This window comes from Loxodonta africana, chromosome 19 (genome assembly GCF_030014295.1).
Source record: "Loxodonta africana isolate mLoxAfr1 chromosome 19, mLoxAfr1.hap2, whole genome shotgun sequence".
Lineage (NCBI taxonomy): Eukaryota > Metazoa > Chordata > Mammalia > Proboscidea > Elephantidae > Loxodonta > Loxodonta africana.
Genome location: NC_087360.1, coordinates 25,707,100 through 25,727,821, shown reverse-complemented (window position 1 = coordinate 25,727,821; position 20,722 = coordinate 25,707,100). Strand labels below are relative to the sequence as shown.

At 54.0% G+C, this 20,722-nt stretch overlaps 1 protein-coding gene across 2 annotated transcripts; it reads right to left on the bottom strand.

Moving 5' to 3' along the window:
- Positions 1–2,554: 2,554 nt before the first annotated feature.
- Positions 2,555–4,912, bottom strand: GAL3ST1 (galactose-3-O-sulfotransferase 1). 2 transcript variants are annotated; one of them, XM_064271955.1, is made up of 2 exons: positions 4,781–4,912; positions 2,555–3,968 (listed from the first exon to the last, which is right to left on the bottom strand). In XM_064271955.1, the coding sequence occupies exons 1-2, from the start codon at positions 4,906–4,908 to the stop codon at positions 2,822–2,824; spliced, it is 1,275 nt and encodes a 424-aa protein (XP_064128025.1). In that variant the 5' UTR covers positions 4,909–4,912; the 3' UTR covers positions 2,555–2,821. The 2 variants fall into 2 exon arrangements, with proteins under 2 accessions (XP_064128025.1, XP_064128026.1); XM_064271956.1 differs by having other exon boundaries at positions 2,555–3,965.
- Between the last annotated feature and the right edge of the window lie 15,810 nt (positions 4,913–20,722).

The following is a 20,722-nucleotide window of genomic DNA, read 5'->3' as shown; positions in this document are numbered from 1 at the left end:
GCCTACAACAAGGAGAAAAGGCCTTGGTGATGCTACATTTTTCCACTGTGCAAGGAACCTCAGAGCTGATCTGAGGTTAAGGCGCCAACTGCAATGGTGTCGACCAACTTTGGCATAACATTGCCCTGGGTTCGGTCACCTCCTGAGAGAAGCAAAGAGGACCCTGTATGTCCCCGCTTGGCAGAGGGCTGGACACAGAGTGGTTGCTCAGTACCTGACAACTACTTCTTATTAAAGTATTAATTATTAATAAATAAGCCAATACCTATAAAGCTCTTAGAACAAACCTGGCTAATAGTAAGCACCAATGAAGTCACTTGTATTATTATTGTTGTTGTTGTTAATATTATTATTGGCATTTCTGGGCCCTCAGGGGTCCAAGGAAATATATTGCGGGATTGCTGAAATCTAGGATGTTATCATATTGCACAGTTATATCTATCTTTGATTAATAAAAATGGGGAAACGAATTTTCTCACATTTGTGGTCAGTAACACCCTTTTCTGTGAACCGTCTTAGCTACTGTCAGTTTTATTTTTCTTTGTTGTTTATTTCTCTCCATAGGTTCACTGGGTGGCACAAACATTTAAGCGCTTGACTACTAACCAAAAGGTTGGCAGTTCAAACCCAACCAGAGGTGTCTCAGAAGAAAGGTCTGGCAATCTTCCAAAAGGTCACAGCCTTGAAAGCCCTGTGGAGCAGTTCTATCCTGCAACACATGGGGTCATCATGAGTTGGAGTCGACTCGACAGCAGTGGATTTGGTTTTTTATTTCTGTCCATATAAATTAGACAAAGACTGTAGGCGTGTGCTTGTTTCTTGCTGCAGACAACATTATGAGGGTGAAGGCAGTGGCTCCGTGGGGGTGGAATCAACCCAGGGGGACCAATCCTCCTGGTTTGCTCAAGACTAAGGGGTTTTCCAGACGTGGGATTTTTAATGCTAAAACTGGGACAGTACTGGGAAACTGAAACAGTTGATCACCCTCCTTGGACCACGCGCTCACTCCCAGGAAGCAGGGTTGGATTAATAACAGAACAATATGGGTTTGAGCTCCAGCTCAGCCACTAATTAGCTATTTGACCTTGAATGGGTCCCTTATCCTCTCTGAGTTCTGGTCAATAAAGCCGAGGTGTGGTAGATATTCAGTGGGGTAAGGTGTATACCAGCACTTGGCACAGCCTGGCACAAACGGGTCTTCAGTAAAGAGTTGCTTGGCTGTCATTTCTGCCTTTTTGATGCTGGAATCTGGTTGGAGGCCCAAGAAAGGCTCCCGTTAGAGCCAGGCTTATGCCATCCTCTGGATATGAGCTCAGGAGGGCCAGCCACCCGGTTGACAGCTGTGTTCTTGGGGCTGGCTCAGGGCTGGGGCAGAACAGACATTGGGTGAAAACCAAATACTCTTTGGATTAATTAACTGGATCCCAGGATGGTTGGGGAAGCCCAGGATCTGGGTGGAACTGAAGCACAAACAGGTATGCGGGGCAAACAGGGTGGGAAGTGGGGGGGGGGGTCCAAGGACAGAGTGGGGCAGAGAAGAAAGCTGGCCCAGAGCCAAGAGAGGAGCTAGCAGGGATGGGGTGACTAGATGGAAGGGGCTCAAGGGCTCAAAAGGCGGTCTGAGTAATGGGTTTGACATGTCCTGCAGTGTTCCCCTTGCTGTCTCAGTTCCCACATCTGTAGAATGGAACGGTAATTATGCCTGCCTGGAAGGATCTTTGTGGAGATGAATGAGATCATGTGAGGAGCCCTTACCCTAGCCTAAGCAGGCTGGCCGATGCCTTGTGAGTGCTCCCCACCTCCCCGCCTCCCCAAACACTGACAATGTGATCTGGCCGTGCCCTCCACGACCCCTCCTGCATCCTACCACTTGCTGTCTGATCTTGGCCAAGTGATTTTCCCTTTCTGAGGTCCCTTCCTAACTCACGTGAGTTAACGACAGTGCCCGCATCCCTGAGTTTGGGTGAGGGTTCATCAGCATGAGCAGTTGGCATGACCCTCAGGATGCACACACACACACACGTGGATACATAGTACACATACACATATCACATGTGCACCCCCCACAAACACAGCACACACACACCCCACATGTGCACATACCCCACATACACAGCCACGCACATGCCCCACCTAGGCAGTACATAGCACACATGCACACATATGACACGCACACTCCCCACATGCACACCCCACATGTGCACACCCCCACATACACAGCACATGCACACACCCCACAGAGACAGCACGCACATACCTACATACACATACACAGCACACACACACACCACACGCACACACCATACACACATACACCCCCCACACACAGTCCTCCAGGTCCTGGTAGCTCATGTGAGCTCCTGAAGCACACAGGGCTTCAAGGTGTAAAAGACACACCCCAAATTTGAGCCACACCATGGGACTCTGTTTTGTGAACACACTCACACAGGCCCCCACTATGCACCCTCAGGGTCTCCCCACCCAGGGCCCCACCAGTCACCACCACTGAGGCAGTTTAACAAAAACACAACTTCAAATTCCTTTACTTCTGTGGTCTCCCCTTTAAGGGGAGGCAGGAAATAGAACATTTGCTCTTTGGAGGGTTTAATAAAAAAAGGGTACAATTAGTCAAATACTGATCTCGGTTAGACCTCTCAGTGTGCCTTGGGCCTGGTCCTGGCCTGCTGTGTCCCCGCGGCATCCCCACCTCACCCCGGGGACCGGGGGGCACCAGGGGGGACCCAGGGAGCCAGCCCAGAGGGTCCCTGTCCAGCCCCTCCTCAGCGAGCGGCAGGGCAGGGCCCCTTGGGCAGGCGGGATGTCACCACCGCAGGAAGTCCCGAATGAGCTTCCAAAGTTTGGTGACCCACAGGTTTACACCGAGGTCCATCAGGTACTGAATCTCAGGCGTCAGCATGCGGCGGCAGAGCTGCTCGTGGCGCTGCCCGATGCTCTTCTTGAGGTTGTAGCCCAGGATGGATTTGGCGCCCAGCGGCTGCCAGGGCTGCATGGCTGAGTCCTGAATGGCGGCGGCGTCCACAGCCCGGCCGCCATCGATGCAGATGTGCCGCATGCGCTCGTTGGCCCGCCTCAGGGCGGCCACCTCGCGGGCCATGCGCTCCCGTCCGAAGGCCTCCACCTTGCGCCAGAAGCTGGCGTTGAAGTGGCGGTAGAGGCGGGCGTCCAGCATGTTCCAGGCCGTGGCGCGCCGGTACAGCTCCCCGGAGAGGCGCGGCACGGCCGAGTCGCGCCGCGCATTGAGCTTGAAGTAGACCACGTCCTCCAGCTCCCAGCACAGCAAGTCCTTGAGCAGCACCAGCGACTCGTCGAAGTACTCCTGCAAGAGCACCAGGTGGAAGCGCCGCTCCACCTCCAGAATGTGCTCCTGCACACGCGGGCTGCCGGGGTCCAGGCCGCTGTCGTAGCCCAGGTCAAAGAAGAGCAGGTTGCGGAGGTAGTGGGCGTTGTAACCACTGGGGTCGTAGTAGCGGTCCGGGTCCTGCAGGAACTCGGCCAGCTTGTCGCGGCCCGAGAGCTTCCACGTGAGGGGCACCACCGGCCCGAAGTAGTGAAAGGAGGACTCAAAGAGGCGGGCGGGGTCGCGGAGCACTGTGATGAAGGTGGAGTTGGGCGGCACCAGGCCACGCACCTCCTCGTAGTGGAAGCGCATGTGGTTACAGATAATGTTGAAGCAGGCGCCGGGCTGGTAGTCCTGCACCAGGCTTCGGCTGAAGAAGGCTGGGTAGTCGAAGTCATTGCGGCCATTGGGGAAGGCGAACTTGAGCCCATGCTTCTGACCGAAGCGGAACAGGATGTTGAGCAGGGTGCTGCTGGCTGTCTTGTGCGTCTTCATGAACACGATGTTTCGCCCTGGCTGGCACCCGCCTGCTGAGCCGTTGGCTGGAGTCACCACCGCCGGGGGCTCGTCCAGGGTTGGAGAGCAGGGTGCTGCGGCCTCGGGAGTCCTGCTGGGGGGACAGAGAGGTAGGGAGAGCCTTGGTGGGCTGCTGGGATCCTGAGGACCCTCCACCCTGGTATGTGGGGGGGTGGTGGTTGGGGACATTGATGGCAAGGCAGCTACCGACCCAGCTGTGGGGCCTGGGTCCAGGATTTGGCCTCTCTGGCCTCACTTTCCTCATCTGTGTAATGGGAACACTAACAGGCTCTACTGGTGGTGTTGACATGAGATGAAGGGAGATGGATTGTGGCAGGCCCACCAATCAAAGCAGCTCGTCCTGCATTTGTCACAAAATAGTGTCAGGACCACATAAAATTGCCTTTTTCTGTAGGCAGTTTCCTTTATCTCAACTTAATGCCACTAAGTAAGGGCTTACGCTGTGCCAGGGCCTCCTCCATGAGGAGTGAGTTGGCCTGATGCTTAGGAGCCTGGGCTCGGAGTCAGACGGGCCCCAGTTAGAATCCAGGTCCCATGCCAGCTGTGTGACCTTTGGTGTAAGTCACTGCCAAACCCCTACTCCTGCTGGAGCCCTGATATTCTGAGCCAGTACACAGACTGTTATTTAATTCTCGTACCCCAAGAGGCAGACTAAGTTATTATCCCCACTTCACAGATGAGGATACTGAGGCCCGGAGAGGTGAACAGGGAGGCCTGGGGTTACACAATGAGTTCTGCCCGCAATGGAACTGTGCGTGGCATGACCTGGCATGGTGCAGGGCACAGGGTGGCTACCCAGAAGGTAGCCGTGATCTTCAGGGTGGCCATGTAGGGCAGCAGCCCCTCTCTCCACCCCACCCGAGGCCACCCAGCAGGGCCACTCACGTGGTGGCCAGGCCAGCGTGCAGCGGGGGCACGGCGTAGGAGTACAGCAGCAGTAGAAAGCTGGTGAAGAGTGCGCCCAGCACCAGCCCCTTGGCCATGGACTCCCAGTGCTTCTTCTGTGGCGGCATCTCAGCACCTGAGGGGCACAGGGGGGAGAAGGCGTCAGGAGACTGGCCCTAGGGAGCCCCCTGAGGCTGGCCCTTGATCCCAGAACCTGCCTTCACCTGTGGCCCCCCAGCAGGATCCAGACAGAGACAGACACCGAAGAGACAAACACACTGAGAGAGACAGTGAAAGGACTGTAGACAGAGACACAGAGAGACACACTGTGGAGAGAGACACACTGTGGAGAGAGACACACTGTGGAGAGAGACAGGCGGAGAGAGAGACATGGTGGGCAAAGCCAACTCAAAGGAGATTGGGGAGTGCCACAAGGAGAAGGTTCTGCTTTAATTTCCAAGCTGGGTGGTGGGTACAGGGCAGTGGTGTCACTAGGACTGGTGTCACCCAGTGTGGTAACTCACAGTGTTCCCACCCTCGTTCTAATCCCAATATTGTAGCAAAAACACCAGAAAATTTGACAAAATCAGTGACTGTGAAAACATTGGCTTCTAGTCTCTGCGGATGAAACCACGTGATTCAAAGCATTATTGTAATTGGGTAATAATGACAGCTCTGACCGAGAGCATTAGTAGGTTCAAAAAGTAAATTAGCATATAGTTTTAGCCTTGTAGGTTTGTGATACATATAAGCTGGGCTTGCGAAAAATGTTTTTGTTCTTATAACTGACCACAGGGATTTTTTATTAAAAAAATAATAAATTTCTGCTGAAACACTGCACAAAAATTTCATGGACAGTTATTTTGTTGTCACCCCCTCTAACAATGTCACTGGGTGTGGTGACACTCCCCTAGTAATGCCACTGGTACAGGGGGTTCATTCGCTTATTATAGCTTTTGGGGCTTCATAATGAAACAGTTTTTTAAGGAAAAAAGGAAAAGACGACCCTCCCCCGATGCTCATCTTCCCCAGGGCTGGAACCAGGGCTGTCCACAGGGAGGGGGCAGAACCTCCCCAGGGCGAGCCCTTGACTTTCAGAAGGCCCAGCCACCCCATCTGTTCCCAGTGCCACCCTCCCAGCTGACCATGGGGAGCCAGGGCTCCTCGTCTCTCCTCACTGCCCTGTGGGGGAAGGTGAGGGCTTGGGTTGCACAGCTGGCCAGGCCCCTGCCCACACACCCACCTCCTTTTCCCTTCCCAGCAGGCAGGGTTGCCCAACTAAATTTGAACTTCAGATAAATAATAAATAAAATTTTTAGGATAAAACCAAAAAAACCAAACCCAGTGCTGTCGACTCGATTCCAACTCATGGTGACCCTATAGGACAGAGTAGAACTGCCCCATAAAGTTTCCAAGGACAGCCTGGCAGATTCACACTGGCGGCCCTTGGTTAGCAGACATAGCTCTTAACCACTAGGCCACCAGGGTTTCCTTTTTAGTATAAGTATATTCTAAATATTGTATGGAACATGCTTACACCAAAAAAAAAAAAAAATTGTTTTATCTGAAATTCATATTTAACTGGTCCTTTTTTTTTGTGAGGGTGTCTAAATGTGGCAACCCTACTAGCAGGGGACTTAGACGTGAGCTGTGAGGGGGCAGTTCAGACTGAGGGGCAGGGTCCTGGAGAGAGGGGGCTCAGAAGGCTCTCCCGCCTCCCCTGAGCTGTGAAGGGGCAGTTCAGGCTAAGGGGTGGGGTCCAGGACAGCTGGGCTCAGAGGGATCTCTCGTCTCCCCTTAGCTGCAAGGCTGGGGCTCAGAACTTTCCATTCCTGTCCTGGTGCATGCTGCACTGCACCCTGGGCCCCTGAGGCCATGTACGAGAGGTCACACGTTCACACCATGACCATGCACACAGCACGGCATCACTGACCCTGAGGCGCAGAAGCCAGGAAGCCCGCCTGGGGAGGGACCCACACACTTCCCCTGGAACAGTTACTTGGGGTACCCACAAACCCCTCCAGCCTATTCACAAGAGAAGGGGGCACCCCAGGCTCTCCAGACTGGCTGGAACTACTGCCTGAGTCCTTGACTCGTCATCTAGAAATTTCTCCTCACAGAAAATAACACCAAGAAGGAGAAGAAGAAACCATAGGTGAGGGAATCTGGCCTCCCTCATGACGGTGCAATATCCCAGTTCACCCTCAGACAGGCAGAGTGGACAGGGCCTGGAGAGGACAGGGCATGGGGAGAGGGTTTCCAGAGGGCAATTCAGTCAAAGGCAAGCCCTCTGATTGCCAACATCTTGCCGAAACCCCTGGGCAAGTGAGCAAAGTCACGGGTGTGAGGATGTTCACAGCAGCTCGGTCAGAAATAGAAGAGAAATAGAAACAACCTCAGTGGCCATCAGAAGGGGACTGTAAATAAAGGCCCATTCCCAGATGGAGTCATCTGCAGGCTTTAAAAAACACCAAGGCTGAAACCTGACCACCAGTGTTTACTGCAGCTGTGGTCACAAGAGCTGAATGATGGAGACAGCCTAAATGTCCATCAACAGATGGATAAACAGAATTCGGTCTATACGTACAGTGGGATATTATCGGCCGTAAAGAGAAAGGAAGTCTTGATGGATGCCACGACATGGATGAACCTTGAAAGCACACTGAGCGAGATCAGTCGCCAAAGGACAAATACTGTGTGATCTCCCTTATACGAAACAGGCAAATACACAGAAACCAAAGCTTATGAGTGGTTACCAGGGGTGGGAGGGAGGAAGAAAGGAGGAGTTATTGGTTACAGGGCACTGAATTTATGTTAATGGTGGTGAAATATGCCAGAAAACGACAGTGACAAAGGTTGTACAACACGAAGACTGTAATCGCCATCACTGAATTATACATGTGAAAATTGTTGAATTTTCAAGTGTTTTGTCATGTATATTCTTACCACAATCAAAGGTAAGTGGACTGGCTCAGAAATACCCATGATCTATTTATGTGAAAAACGAAAGTCACAGAACAATATGCCCTCCCCTTCAAAAATCCACGTAGGTAGGTAAATAACATACATGCAGGCCCAGGAAAAAAAAAAAAAGTTGGGGACAGTATTCTAGATTTTGGAGTCCTTGGGTGGTGCGGTTAAAGTGCTTGGTTGCTAACTGAAAGGTTGGCAATTCGAGTGTACCCAGAAGCCCCTCACAAGAAAGGCCTGGCGATCCATTTCTGAAAAATCAGCCATTGAAAACCCTATGGAGCACAGTTCTACTCTGACACGGGGTCCCCATGAGTTGGAGTCGACTCCACGGCCACTGGTTTGGTTCTTGTAAATTTTAACAGTGGTTTCCTCTCACGCAAAGGGAAAGGGGCATATAAGAGTATCTTTTTCTATACTGTTCATCTCTGTAATGGTTGCATTTTTTAAAGGAGCATATATTACTTTCTTGGGAGCCCTGGTGACACAGTGGTTAAAGCGCTCGACTGCTAACCCAAAGGTCAGTAGTTCGAACCCACCAGCCGCTCCCGGCAGAATGAGGTGGCAGTCTACTTTGTAAAGATGACAGCCTTGGGAACCCTACGGGGCCCTTCTAGTCTGTCCTATACGGTTGCTATGACTCAGAATTGGTTGGACAGCGATGGGTTTGTATTACTTTCTTAAACAGAAAGAGGCAGTAAAATGTATTGAAGACATTTAAATAATAACACTTTCAAGATGGGATGTGCTGGCCAGCCTCAGCCTGGCCAACAAAGAGCCCCAGGAGGAGGCGGTGTTGACCTCAGGCTCTGGAACCCCAGGTCCGTGTTCTAACCCGGCACTGTGACTTCGGACAAGCCAGGAACCCTCTTGGAGCCTCAGTTTCTCACCTGTAAAATAAGGGCACTAGAAGCCTCCCTTGCAAGGCTCTTGGCAGCCTTTGTGAGATGGGACAGGCAAAGCATATAGTCATTGTCCCAGAGTGCTAGCTCTTTCCTTCCTGAGTCCCAGGTGCTTGCCCTGGCCTGGTCTTCCTTTCTTTAAGGAGGGTCCCCTGGACAAGGAGTGGTTCGTCACCAAGCACAAACCTGCCCCACGCCTCAGGTGCCTCCATCAGCCTCCTGCTCCCCAGGGGCAGCCCATGGAAAACGAGGCAGAACCTCAGACTCAGGCCTAAACCTGAGTGGGGCCCCTAGGCCTCAGTTTTTCTTACTGTAAACGCGGAGGTGTTAGGATTCCTACGGCCTGCCCCACAAATCCTGAGGGCCCACCCTGCCCGGAAAGCCCCACTCACCACAGCACTTTCCAGAACTCTGAGAGGCTGCAATGATGGGGCTCTAGGTGGAAGCCAGGCAGCAGGGGGCAGACCAGCCTCCCCAACCACCAATCAGATTCCGCCTGGCCCTGCCCAGGATGGCCCCACCCCTCTCATTCACTGATTCACTGATTCATTTTTTCACTCTCCCATTTTAGCTCTCTCAAACCTTGCAGGTTTCTGCTGGGTGCTGGGCCATGCTGAGCACTGTGCTCTGGGCCGTCCCACCCTCTAGTTTTAATTTTGAGCCCCTAGTATGAACCAAGCCCTAGGTGGGGGCTTCTTCAGAGCATTTCGTTGACTCCACTCAGCCATCGTGGGAGGCAGACCCTACTGTCACCCCTATTTTTCAGATGAGGAAAACTGAGGCTCTGGGAGGTGATGTGACTTGCCCAGGGTGACTTGGCAAGGCCGGGGCAGGGCTGGAGTTCCACCTGCAATGCCCAGCTTCCAGCTGTGCCTGTGGCAGGCTGGTGTGTCCCAAGCCCAGCCCCAAGCCCCCTGGGAAGGTGGGTGTGTACACCATGGAGTTCCATCACCGAAGGCTGAGGCATGGCAGGGGAGATCTGCTCCACGAGCATAATAGAGTATGGCTCTGTGGCCTGGCTGGGGTAGCCAGGATGAGGGGAGAGGTGGCTGGTCCCTCCTGTCTTTGCAGCCTGAGGCACCCAAGGCCAGCCATTCTCTTCCTACCCAGCTCCAGTGAGTCTCAGTCTCCTCATATGCACAATGATGACAGCCAGGGCAGCGCAGACGGGGGCCCTTTGCCATCACGGCCAGAGCCTGCAGATAGACTGGGGCCCAGAGAGGGGCTGAGTGGCAGTCAGAAGCCCAAACTCAGGGAAGAACTGTCCTAAGACTCTGAGTTTTTAGCGACAGGATGCATGTGGGTCCCCAGGAGGCAATCGATGCATATTAATTATTATCACCATGATGGACCAGGGCCCAGGTATGCAGGTGGAGCAGCAGGTAGGCCTGATGATGACTCATCCCTGCACCCTCCAAGCTGGCACCTTGTAAATGTTTGATGAATGACCCCTGTGACCCTCAGGGAGAACGTGGCCCAGGGCTGTGAGGTCTGAGCAGAGAATGTGGATGACAACATGACCCAGGCAGAAAACACCTCATTAAGAGCCATATGTGTGAGAGCCGTGTGTGATAGCCACATGTGGGAGCCATATGTGAAAACCATGTGTATGTGAGCCTGTGTGTGGAAGCCATACGTGGGAACATATAAATAAGAGCCACATTTGTATGGGAGCCCGTATGTAAGAGCTACACATGGGAGTCATACATGTGAAAACCACATGTATGTGAGAGTCCATGTATGGGAGTCACAGGTGAGAGTACCACGTGTAAGAGCCGCACATAAGAGCTACACAGAGCCAGCACCCTGGAGCCAGGGTCCTGGGTTGAAATCTCAGCTCTGCTACTTCCCTGCTGAGTGCCTCAGGCAAGGCTGTGCCCCTCTCTATGCCTCAATTTCTTCTCCAAAGTGATGACATAGATACTTCCCCCCATCACAGTGTGCTTCGAGGATCCTCTTCACCCCACAAGGAAGGCGCCCAGCATGGGGCGTGCACAGAGCAAACTCATCGAGCTGCCACTACTGCTATTATCATCATTTCTATTACCACCCCAGGGTCTCGCCATGGCCCCGGCAAGGTATGCGCCCACTGGCCCATGAAGGGGCAGCTTGTTGGCAGCTGACGGCCCAATGTCCAAGGCCTGAGGTTTGGAGGAAGACCTCACTACAGCCGAGCCTCAGAGCCTCACAGCATCCAGGCTGGAAGATGGCATGGCAGGGCCTGGCCCTCAGAGAGGGCAGTGGTGCACTCAAGGTCACACAGCTCAGCAGCTGCACAGATAGGACTGGGACCAGGCCTCCCTCCTCCTCGGCCCATGGCACTCAGGAGGGACAGGGCCCTCCTAGCCCACCCTTTCCACTCCTGCCCCCACTAGCTATCAGAAGCCACATGGCTCCCATGAGTGCAGACTCTGGCAGCAGGCCAGATGCAGCAAGCCTGACTCATCCCCTCCCCCATCCTGCACGCAGGGACACAGACCCAGGATGGCAAGCTTTCTGGCCTAGAGCATCACCACCAGGCCAGCCTCGGTGCCAGTGACCCTCATGCCAACGGGCAGAGGGAGACATACTCACCTGGGCTGTGCCAGCCACTCTCTCTTCTCCCTGCTGGAGCCTCGTCAGGTTCCCAGGCTGCCTCTGTGGTCACCAGGAGACAGGAATGCTCCAATGACACCCAGCAGCAGCCTGGCTCCCTCCCGCTCCAGTGGGTTTGAATATTTGAATATTTATGAGTCCTCTCCCTGGGGACACCAGGTGACATGCTCCAGTCCCTTGCAGGTGCTGCCCTGGCCCTCTGCCCCTACTGGGCAGCCGTGGGCGGCACCCGCCCCTCTCTGGGCAGCTCCTTCACCCAGGGGGTCAGCAAAGGCCCAGATGTCCTTGGGCCAAGGACACTGCAGCCACAGAGCCCTGCAGAGAGCCCAAGACAGGTCCAAAGGCCCAGGGAGAGACTGGGGATGGTGGGAGAAGGGTGCACAAGGGAGGCACTGTCAGCCCCCTCCCCAGGTGAAAAGCCATGGCTCCAAGAGGTGAAGTCACCTGCCAAGGTCACATGCTGGCCAAGGGCAGAGCCAGAGACCAAACAGTGACTTGCCTAACTTGGAGTTCAGAGTAGAGAGTACCTAGCTCAGCCTGAAACCTTCCTGGAGGCGGAGCAGCTGACCAGGGCTGGGCAGAGGCGTCTGATGGGGTTTCCCTTCTCTGAGCTACGAATCCTCCATTACAGAGGTTTGAGAGCCACTCTGGACCTGTTCTGTCTCCTCTCTTGTGTGAGGGACAGCCACCTGGGATGTGGGCTGATCAGAGATGCTGATCCGTCAGGCCTGGGCAGGAGGGGGCAGTTCTGGGTGCTTGGCCCTGACCCCCAGGGGCCCCAGACTCAACCCAGGCCTGGACTCTCTCCACCTTACACTTGGCTGGGTTCAGGTTTGGTCTCTCTCAGCTTCTTCCAGGACTGAGGGTCCCCCTGTGCCTGGAAGAGCCCTCTCTACTCTCCTTCAGCACTAATGCTCCAGGCATGCGCTCTGGGGACCCAGATGTCACCACCAATTAACCATTATTATTATTGTGATGGTCATGTGTCCCACACCACCCCTGGCACTGAGTATGTTCATGGGTTAAGAAGCTGCTCCTCCCCCACCCCAGGAAACAGCATACATGCAGCATCTGCTCTGCACAGCCCCCGTCCCCAGTGCGGGTCCAGCCTGGGAGCAGCACCCATGAGACATCAGAGTCCCCACCTCTCCGAATGCTGGAATCAGGGCTGGGACACAGTGTGGAGAAGGCGTTTTGTTCTGTCTAACACCCCACTGGCCTTTTTGCCTTGTGTGCTGAGCCAGTGTGAGTACAGTTTTATGAGGATGAGTTGGGGCACAGCTGGCATCAAATAGCAGTGATGGTGTTTTATGATCATGGACTCTGGACCGAATAGGGAAAGTGTGTCATCCATGTACCCTCACAATCCTCTCTGTGGACCTCCTGCTATCATCCCCATTTTATAGAGGAGAGGGCTGAGGCTCAGAGAGGGGCATTGCCAGGCTCAACGGCACACAGCTGGTGAGAGGCAGGGCTGGGGAAGATCTTGTCCAGTTGGGAGAGGATCTCGGGCTTTGGAGCAACAGGGCATCAGGAAGGAGCTGGAGGTCACGCACAGGATGAGGAGAGCACAGAAGAGCAGATTCCCAGAGTGGGGGCCGTTGAGTGTGGGGCGTGGTGGGGGGGTGCTCTGGAATCTGCCTGCCAACTGTGCCAGAGACGTCCCTTCCCAGGGCACCTGGTGACACCATCATTGGTTGTTCCCCCCCTCCCCGCCACACACACAAAAGTAGAGAATAGAGAAAAAGTATACCGAAGAAGATCAAAAAAGTCCCGCCCCCAGAGGTCTCAGTCTTCTCACATTTTTCCTATCTATACAAGCATATCATGACGGGAGGGATCTCTTTTTTGGAATACATTTTGTTTTTAATCTGCTTTCTCCACATATCAACAGTTGTGGGCCTCTTTTTGTGACCATAATTAGAGTTGCATTGATCTGCTCCACAGGTATTTCCTCAGCACCTGCTAGCCACAACAGAGGACACTCCAGAGGGGAGGCTGCTGGGGGTGGTGAGGGAGGCTTCCTGGGGAGGCAACTGGGGTGTCGCAGGCTGCTGTGTACGATCCCTGGCACATGGCTGAACTACATTTCCCAGTCTCCCTTGCAGTTTAATATGACCAGCATGACAGTGCTGACCAGTTCAGAAGTGGGTGGGCCTTTCCTTGTGCTGGATGAATGGAGCGGTCTCAAAGGATCTGGAGGTTGGCGGAGCTATAAGATGGGACCAAACGCTGAATCGGATTTCATGAAAATGAGAACTAAACTGTCATTGTGCTAAGCCTTTTGGAGCCTGGAGTTTGTTACGCAGCTAGCATTAACGAATGCACCTGTTAGACTGGAATGAGCCAAGCAGACAGGCATGTGTAAAGACTCAGTGGATTGAGAAAGTAATAAATGTTCCACCTAGCTGGTGTGTCCAGTATGCATGGAAGGTGTTGAGTGGGCAGGGGAGCTGAGAGACAAAGCCAATATGAGGGGCAAGGGCAGGAGGGCAGGGCCCCAGGAAGCATGCTAAGGAGTCTGGTCTAGATCCTGTGGGGAGTAGGAGACCCTGAGAGGGTCTTCAGCAAGTAAGTGAAGAGCTGGGATTCCCCTCAGGCTGCTGGATGGAAAATGTAGGATTGAGGACGGAGTAGGAGAAGCAGGCAGATTCAACAGTAGCTGTTACAGCTGCCCAAGGACAAGATGACTGTACCTGGACCAAGGCAAAGATGGGGGTGGGCAATAGAGAGCTGAAGGCCACAGCCTGGACAGCACTGGGTGGGTACTGGGCGTGGGAGGAGAGCAGGGAGGAGTCCTGGCTGAGATTCCCTGCTGGTTGGGGTTAGAGCTAGTCCCTGAGTAGAGGTGGCTGAGGGAGGGGCAGGTTGGTGCTGGGATGGGTGATGTCAGTTCACTCGAGGACATGTTGAGTCTGAGGTCTGGGTGGGATGCTCATAGGATACCCACTGGGCAGTAGGATCTTCTGCCAGGAGCGCAAGAGGGAGGTCTTGGGTGGGGGAGAGAGGATGGGGGCTATTGGCACAGAAGTGGAAAGTGAGGCCATAGGAGAGAATGGGATCTCCATAGAAAGGGTGAGGAAGGAGAGGAGATGAGGGGAGCAGGGAGGGGAGGAGCCCACCGAGGGGAGGACAGCCAGAGCTTCCAATGCCATCGGCAGTATCACAGTCTCCACCACGAACTTCCAAGAACCATTTCCTGACTGAGGGACATTCAAGCTGTTTGCTCAGTGTCCACAGGTGGGAACAGGGCTGTGGTGGGACGAAGGTGTCTTAAGGCAATTTCCCGTACTTGGAGAATCTTAGATGCAGAGTGTGAAGAGGCTTTAACGGTGGTGCAAAAAGACTTTCTCAACGGTGCACAGAAGTGCAAATTTGACAGCAACTACCTTTTGTTTACCCTGGTGGCACAGTGGTTAAGGGCTATGGCTGCTAACCAAGAGGTCGGCAGTTCGAATCCGCCAGGTGCTCCTTGGAATCTCTACTCTGTCCTATAGGATCACTATGAGTCGGAATCGACTCAACCACAGTGGGTTTGGGGTTTTTTTGGTATCACAGTGCTAAAAGTGCCCATCCTTAAATCCAGCAGTTCCATCTGTGGAAACATGTTAAAAGAAGATGACCTAGTAAGAGGACTGAGATGGACACATGCAGATGTTCATTGCAGTGTTATTTAGAAAAAGAGAAAAAATGGCAACGACCTAAATGTCCAACAATAGGGGCCAGTTAACCATATTATATGACACTCACCCCATGAATGATTATGCAGCCATTAAAGTGATGTCCACAATGGATAATGAAGTGGAAAAAAAAAACCAAGAGGACGATAACATGATATAGCATTTTTCTAGCTGAGAATGGTCAAAGAGCTTGACACACCGTAATCAGCCCATTAAATGCTCACAAAACCTTTACCTCCACTTTGTAGATGAGGAAACTGAGGCTCAGAGAATTTTTTTTTTAAAGTTGCCTAATATTAAGCTGGAAACCCTGGTGGTGTGCTGGTTAAGAGCAATGGCTGCTAACCAAGATGTCAGCAGTTCAAATCCACCAGGGCCTTCTTGGAAACTCTATGGGGTGGTTCTACTCTGCCCTATAGGGTCGCTATGAGTTGGGATGGACTCGATGACAATGAGAATATTAAGCCTATGTATAAGAAGGACCAGAGAAGAATTGATGTATTTGAATTACGGTGTTAGCGAAGAATACTGAATATACCATGGATTGCCAGAAGAATTAACAAATCTGTATCGGAAGAAGTACAGCCTGAATGCTCCTTAGAAGCAAGGATGGCCAGAATTCGTCTCATGTACTTTGAATATGTTATCAGGAGGGATCAGTCCCTGAAGAAGGATATCATGCTTCGTAGAGGGTCAGCGAAAAAGAGGAAGAGCCTCAACGAGATGGATTCACACAGTGGCTGCAACAATGGACTCAAGCATAGCAACGATCGTGAGGATGGCACAGGACTGGGCAGGGGTTCCTTCTGTTGTACATAGGGTTGCTATGAGTTGAAAGCGACTTCATGGCACCTAACAACCATATTAAGCCAGATTGCACATGACGTACACTGTGTATGCTGTATTGTTGTTGTTAGGTGCCGTCGAGTCGATCTGGACTCTAGGGACCCTACAGGACACAGTAGAACTGCCCCATAGAGTTTCCAAGGCTATAATCTTTACAGGAGTAGGTCGCTAGGCCTTTCGGTTAGTAGCCAAGCACTTAACCGTTGCACTGTCAGGTCTCCTTTACAATATGTATAGAATGAATTTATTAATGTACAGGAAAGTCCTATGTTTATATACACAAATAAGGGTCTAAAAAGATACCCAGCTGTTAACTGTAATTACCTGGGGAGTGGGGCCATTCATTTTCTGTCTCACATTTTGATTCTGTGGAATATATATACACGTATATGTTATGTAGACCATATATACATATATATCCTACATATATATTTTTTGTAGAGTATCTATGTACATATAATTTTTTTTATATACAATAAGCCTGTATCACTTCTGTAAAAAGCAAAAAATAAAGATATTTCCATTCTGAAAAAAACAGGTCTGGAGGAAGAGGGCCAAGTGGCTGATGTGAGCCATGTACCTTGCTGTGTAACTATGGCAGGTACACTACCTTCTCTGAGCCTCAGTGTCCTGAGTGGGAAGGGGGCTGGAACAGAAGGAGCAGAAGAAGGAACTGGGAAGTATCAGCTCTACAGCTGAAAGTGCAGAAGAAAGAGGATAGCACTCTAAAGACCAGAAGCTTCCCTGTTTTGAGCCTTCTGGAGTGGGGTGCTGCAGCGGACACGGGTGGACCACCCAAAGGGGCATTTCAGCCAACACACTGGCTCACAGCATCCTCTCTGAGCTTGCTTCTAGTGCCCCCTCGGCTGAGGGGAATGGCTGCTAGCTGGGGCCCAGGCCTGCTGGGGCAACACATTCTGTCTTGCTATTTCAAAAGGCCAAAAGGCAGCCACACCACGACTTCAGCAGCCCCTCTCAGTACCCTCTGAGAACCTCATGGGACATGTGGGGAAACTGAGGCTTTGCAACTTGTAGAGGGTCTAAACAGTAAGACCAGAACTAGGAGCAGGCTCGCAGCAACTCCCATGACGTTGCCCTGTCCTGGGCAAATCTACACCCTCCCTGGTGGTGGATTTAAGAAGCCCCAGAGTAGCTCTGACTGGAGAACAGTGATAAACATGTTAACCAGGAAGTTAGCTGCTTCCTTATTTGCTCCAAAAATACTGAGAACCCCAGAAATGTGTATGTAGGAGTTGGGGGTATAAAGTGATATAAAAAGAGTGTATTTTATAACCTGCCTCAAATATTTTGTACAGGAGTGTCTTGTATTTTTTTCCATAAAGTTATTTAATCATATAAAAGTTTGAAACGAGGTCCTGAGCACTGCTGTGTGCGGTACCCTGGGTGCACCTGCCCACTTTTCTGCTCCCGAAGCCACAAGCTCTGAGACGTCCTGGCTATGAATCCCTCGCCCACTCCCCAGCTGGGTGACCTTGGGCAAGTGACTTCCCCTCCCCAAGCCTCAGTTTGCTCATCTGTAAAATGGGGGTACCGCGAGCCTCTCACAGGATCTCTGGCACGTGAAGTCCTTTGCACAGTGCCTGGCATGAACGCAGTCATTGTTGACCAAGCCAAACCCACGGTCACTGAGTCGATTCTGATTCACGGCAACCTATGTGTTACAGAGTAGAACTGCTGCACAGGATTTTCTTGGCTGTAAATTTTACGGAAACAGATCTCCAGGCCTTTCTTCTGTAGCACCACTGGGTGGGTCTGAACCACCAACTAACCTCTTGATTAGTTGTCAAACATAAACCATTTGCACCCCCAGAGACCATCTGTCAATGTTAGTGGAAGAAATGAACTATTACCCTCCTAGGCCCCCCTGGTGGGGAAAGTAGGATCTGCCCCTACAAATTTCTGGAAGGCTACCCTCCCTTTCCAAAGTTCCATATTTTCCGTGTTTCAGACTCAAGTTGCCCCAATCCCTAGGTATCACATGCAAGGAAACTGAGACAGCTAGTGCCAAGTTTGTGGTGCCCAGCCAGCCGTACTTGAATCTCAGAGAGAGGCCCCAACCCTTTTCTCTGCCCTGGAACTAACAGGCAGATAGGGAAGCAGGTGCCCTCGGGCCCCCACTTTCTCCCAACCAGCAACGCTCTCCCCTGGCGATCCCCATGGGCACTTCTGTTCCAACCTGCCTTCCTCTCAGGAAAGGTAGGGGACCCTAAAAGGGGGCTAGCCTATTCCTCACCCAGTGGGAACGAAGCAAGCAGCCCTTCCCCAGTTTGCTGCCGTGCCAGAAACGCTGTTTGTGCACCCTTCTTCCAAGTTAGTCACTGCCTCTTTCCTGGGGTGATGCCCTCAGTCCCTCAGAGCCCAAAGGGAGGGGCCACAGGCGACACTCCTTCCTCAGTGGGTGGCAAGAGGGCATGGGACCCTCTAGGGGAAGGGGGCATGCAAGAAGCAGCGTGTTTCTTCGTCCACAGGAAGCTTCCCTCAGCAGGGATAAAGGCGGCCCAAAGTGGCAGCTGGGAACAGGGCTCCGTTGTCTCTGTTCTTGCCCACCCCCCCGAGTGTCAGGCAGAGCTGGGAGCCAGGGAGGCGAGGGGGAGGGGTCCCAAGCTGGGGTTTGGGGGCAGCCCCAGCAGATCCAAGAGGCTAAGACCCCAGGAAGACAGACAGCTGTTGGGCAGGACTGGAGCCCCAAGATGGGGCTGAGGAGGTGGTGGGGCAAGATTCCTACCATTGGGAGCCAACTCAGCCACCTCTAAACTACGTGACCTTGGGCAAGTTGCCAAGTCTGCCTGAGCCTCAGTTTCCCCTCTGGATAATGAAATAGTAGCAATGTCTCCTTCTCAAGGCTGCTGGGGGTTGCAGACACCACCAGGAGGTCAGCACAGTGTGGGGGCTCTCAAGCCCCAGTCTCCTGTGTGGCCCTGAACAAGCCTCATCCTCTCTGGGCCTCAGGTTACCCCCTGGTAAGGGAGGAGATTGGATTCTCCCAACTGGACCGCCCTCCACCCCTCCCTCTCCTGTTGAGGATTTCCATGGCACCTGTCACCATGGCAACCCGGCATCAGGTGTCAGGCCTGCTGCCCTCCCTTCTTCTCTCCCTCCCACTGGTGTGGGTGACAGCAGCCAGATGTGCACCCATCACCTCTCTGCTCCGTGCAGCTGGGGAGGAGGTCCCCACTGCAAAGGGCCACAGTCCTGCTCTACGTTCAGCTCGGCTGTTACCGAGTGCTGGCCTGGCACTGCGGAGCAGAACTGGCGGGACCCCCTTCCTGGGTGCTGGCTCAGGGAGCAGGAGACTGCTGGGATTTCCTATGGGGCCCTCCTGGATACCAGAGCTGTCTCAGTGCCACCCTCACCTCTCCATGCCTCTGGCCGGTGACTTCCTCTTTCTGGGGTACAGGACAGGGCCTTTGCCGAGCAGAGGGGTCCTGTCCCTTACTCCAGCCCCTAGCCTCTGCTCTGACCCTGGTCCCCTTCTGGGGAGGGTTGGTGGGGGGAGACAGCTGGGCCCTTCCCCCTCCAGGGCTCAGGGCACTGTGTCCAAGCAGATTAATCATTAACAGACTCCAGCTCAAGTGCCTGTTTCCCCAGCCCCACCCACCCCACTCCAGGGACTCAAGAAACTCTGGAAAAAGGGGCTGTAGGGAGGAAAACCCGGGCAGGGGAGCACCCACCTGTGCCCTCCCTGGCCGCAGCCACCCACCCTTCGGCAGCGGCAGGGGTGCCCAGTCCCGCTGCAGCAGCACAGCACCCCCAGTTCCTTCGTCCATCCTCCCAGACTCCATGTCCACCTGGGGTCTGACGCACGGGGCCCCAGTTTGAGGCTGAGGTAGTGTAGATAGGACTCCAATGGGGTAGGCTGAGGCAAGGCACAAACTGGTGGGGAATGCCGGGCCCCTGGACTTACCTTGTTCCCGTCCTCTTCGGGCTCAGCGCCGCTGGCTCGGCCCGGGCCGCGCCGCCCGGGCGCTAACTGAGCGGCGGGCGCACCCGCCGGTCCCCCAGTCCGCCAGGCCTGGGCCCTGCCCCCGTCCCCGCCCCGGCCCCGGCCCCGGCCCCCGCCCCCGCCCCCGCCGCCGCGTCCGCTCCTGGCCAGGTGCGGCCGCCGGCCTGGCCCTGCCCCCGGCGCCGCGGCCAATGGGCACTCCGGGCCCCGTGGTCCTCGGCGCCCGCCCGGGACGCACAGAAGCTGTATTCAGCGCGCCGGGGCGCAGCGCCGCGCCCCCGCCGCCAGCCCAACAAGGCGCGTTTGTCTCGGGCGCGCCAACGGGGCCATTGTCCCGCCGCCGAGCCCCCAACCCGGGAGGGGGCTCGAGGTGCCTGGGAAACGGGGTGGGGAGGAGGCAGCGGGGCTCTGGGAAAAGGAGGCGGCCTGCTTAACTTTTGCGGGGGGGGGGGCGGTTCTGGAACCCTCTGAGGGTCCAATGCAAGATATGGAGCTTCCTGTTCGGAAGTCGGGGGTGGGGGGTAGGGGCATACATTTTTCGCATCCATGGGGGAGAGGGTGCCAGGATCTCCTAAAGGGTGCTCAAGACCTCACTCCCAAAAGGGCACCACTTGGAGGTTCCAGCTGCCCTGCCTCACCAGAGCACCCACCCGGCTGAACAGGGCTGTCAGGATGCAGATGACCGTCCAGGACCCACCTCCTGGTCCAGGCCCGGCTTTCCTTCTTCACCCCCTGAACAGGACCAAGAATGTGGACTAATGTCCGGTGGAGCTGGGGATGCTCCGCTCCAGCTGTGGGCAATGCAGAACCAGCTGGCCCCCCGGGGGGCATGGGCCACATCAGAGCCCTGCTGCCCCCGCCATCACTGGGCGACTCTGGAATGGGGAAAATTCCACATCAGCATAGCTGCCAGGGATTTTTCCACATCTGACGGGTCTGCTCTCTGGCCTTGCCCTGGTGCTCCTGCCCAAAGCCTGGGATGCAC

Bases quoted from the DNA above. Each gene is read 5' to 3' on its own strand.
- GAL3ST1 (XM_064271955.1), bottom strand. From the start codon at position 4,908: ATGCCGCCACAGAAGAAGCACTGGGAGTCCATGGCCAAGGGGCTGGTG. The intron at 3,969-4,780 runs GTGAGTGGCCCT...CTGTCCCCCCAG, and splicing joins CACGCTGGCCTGGCCACCAC to CAGGACTCCCGAGGCCGCAG.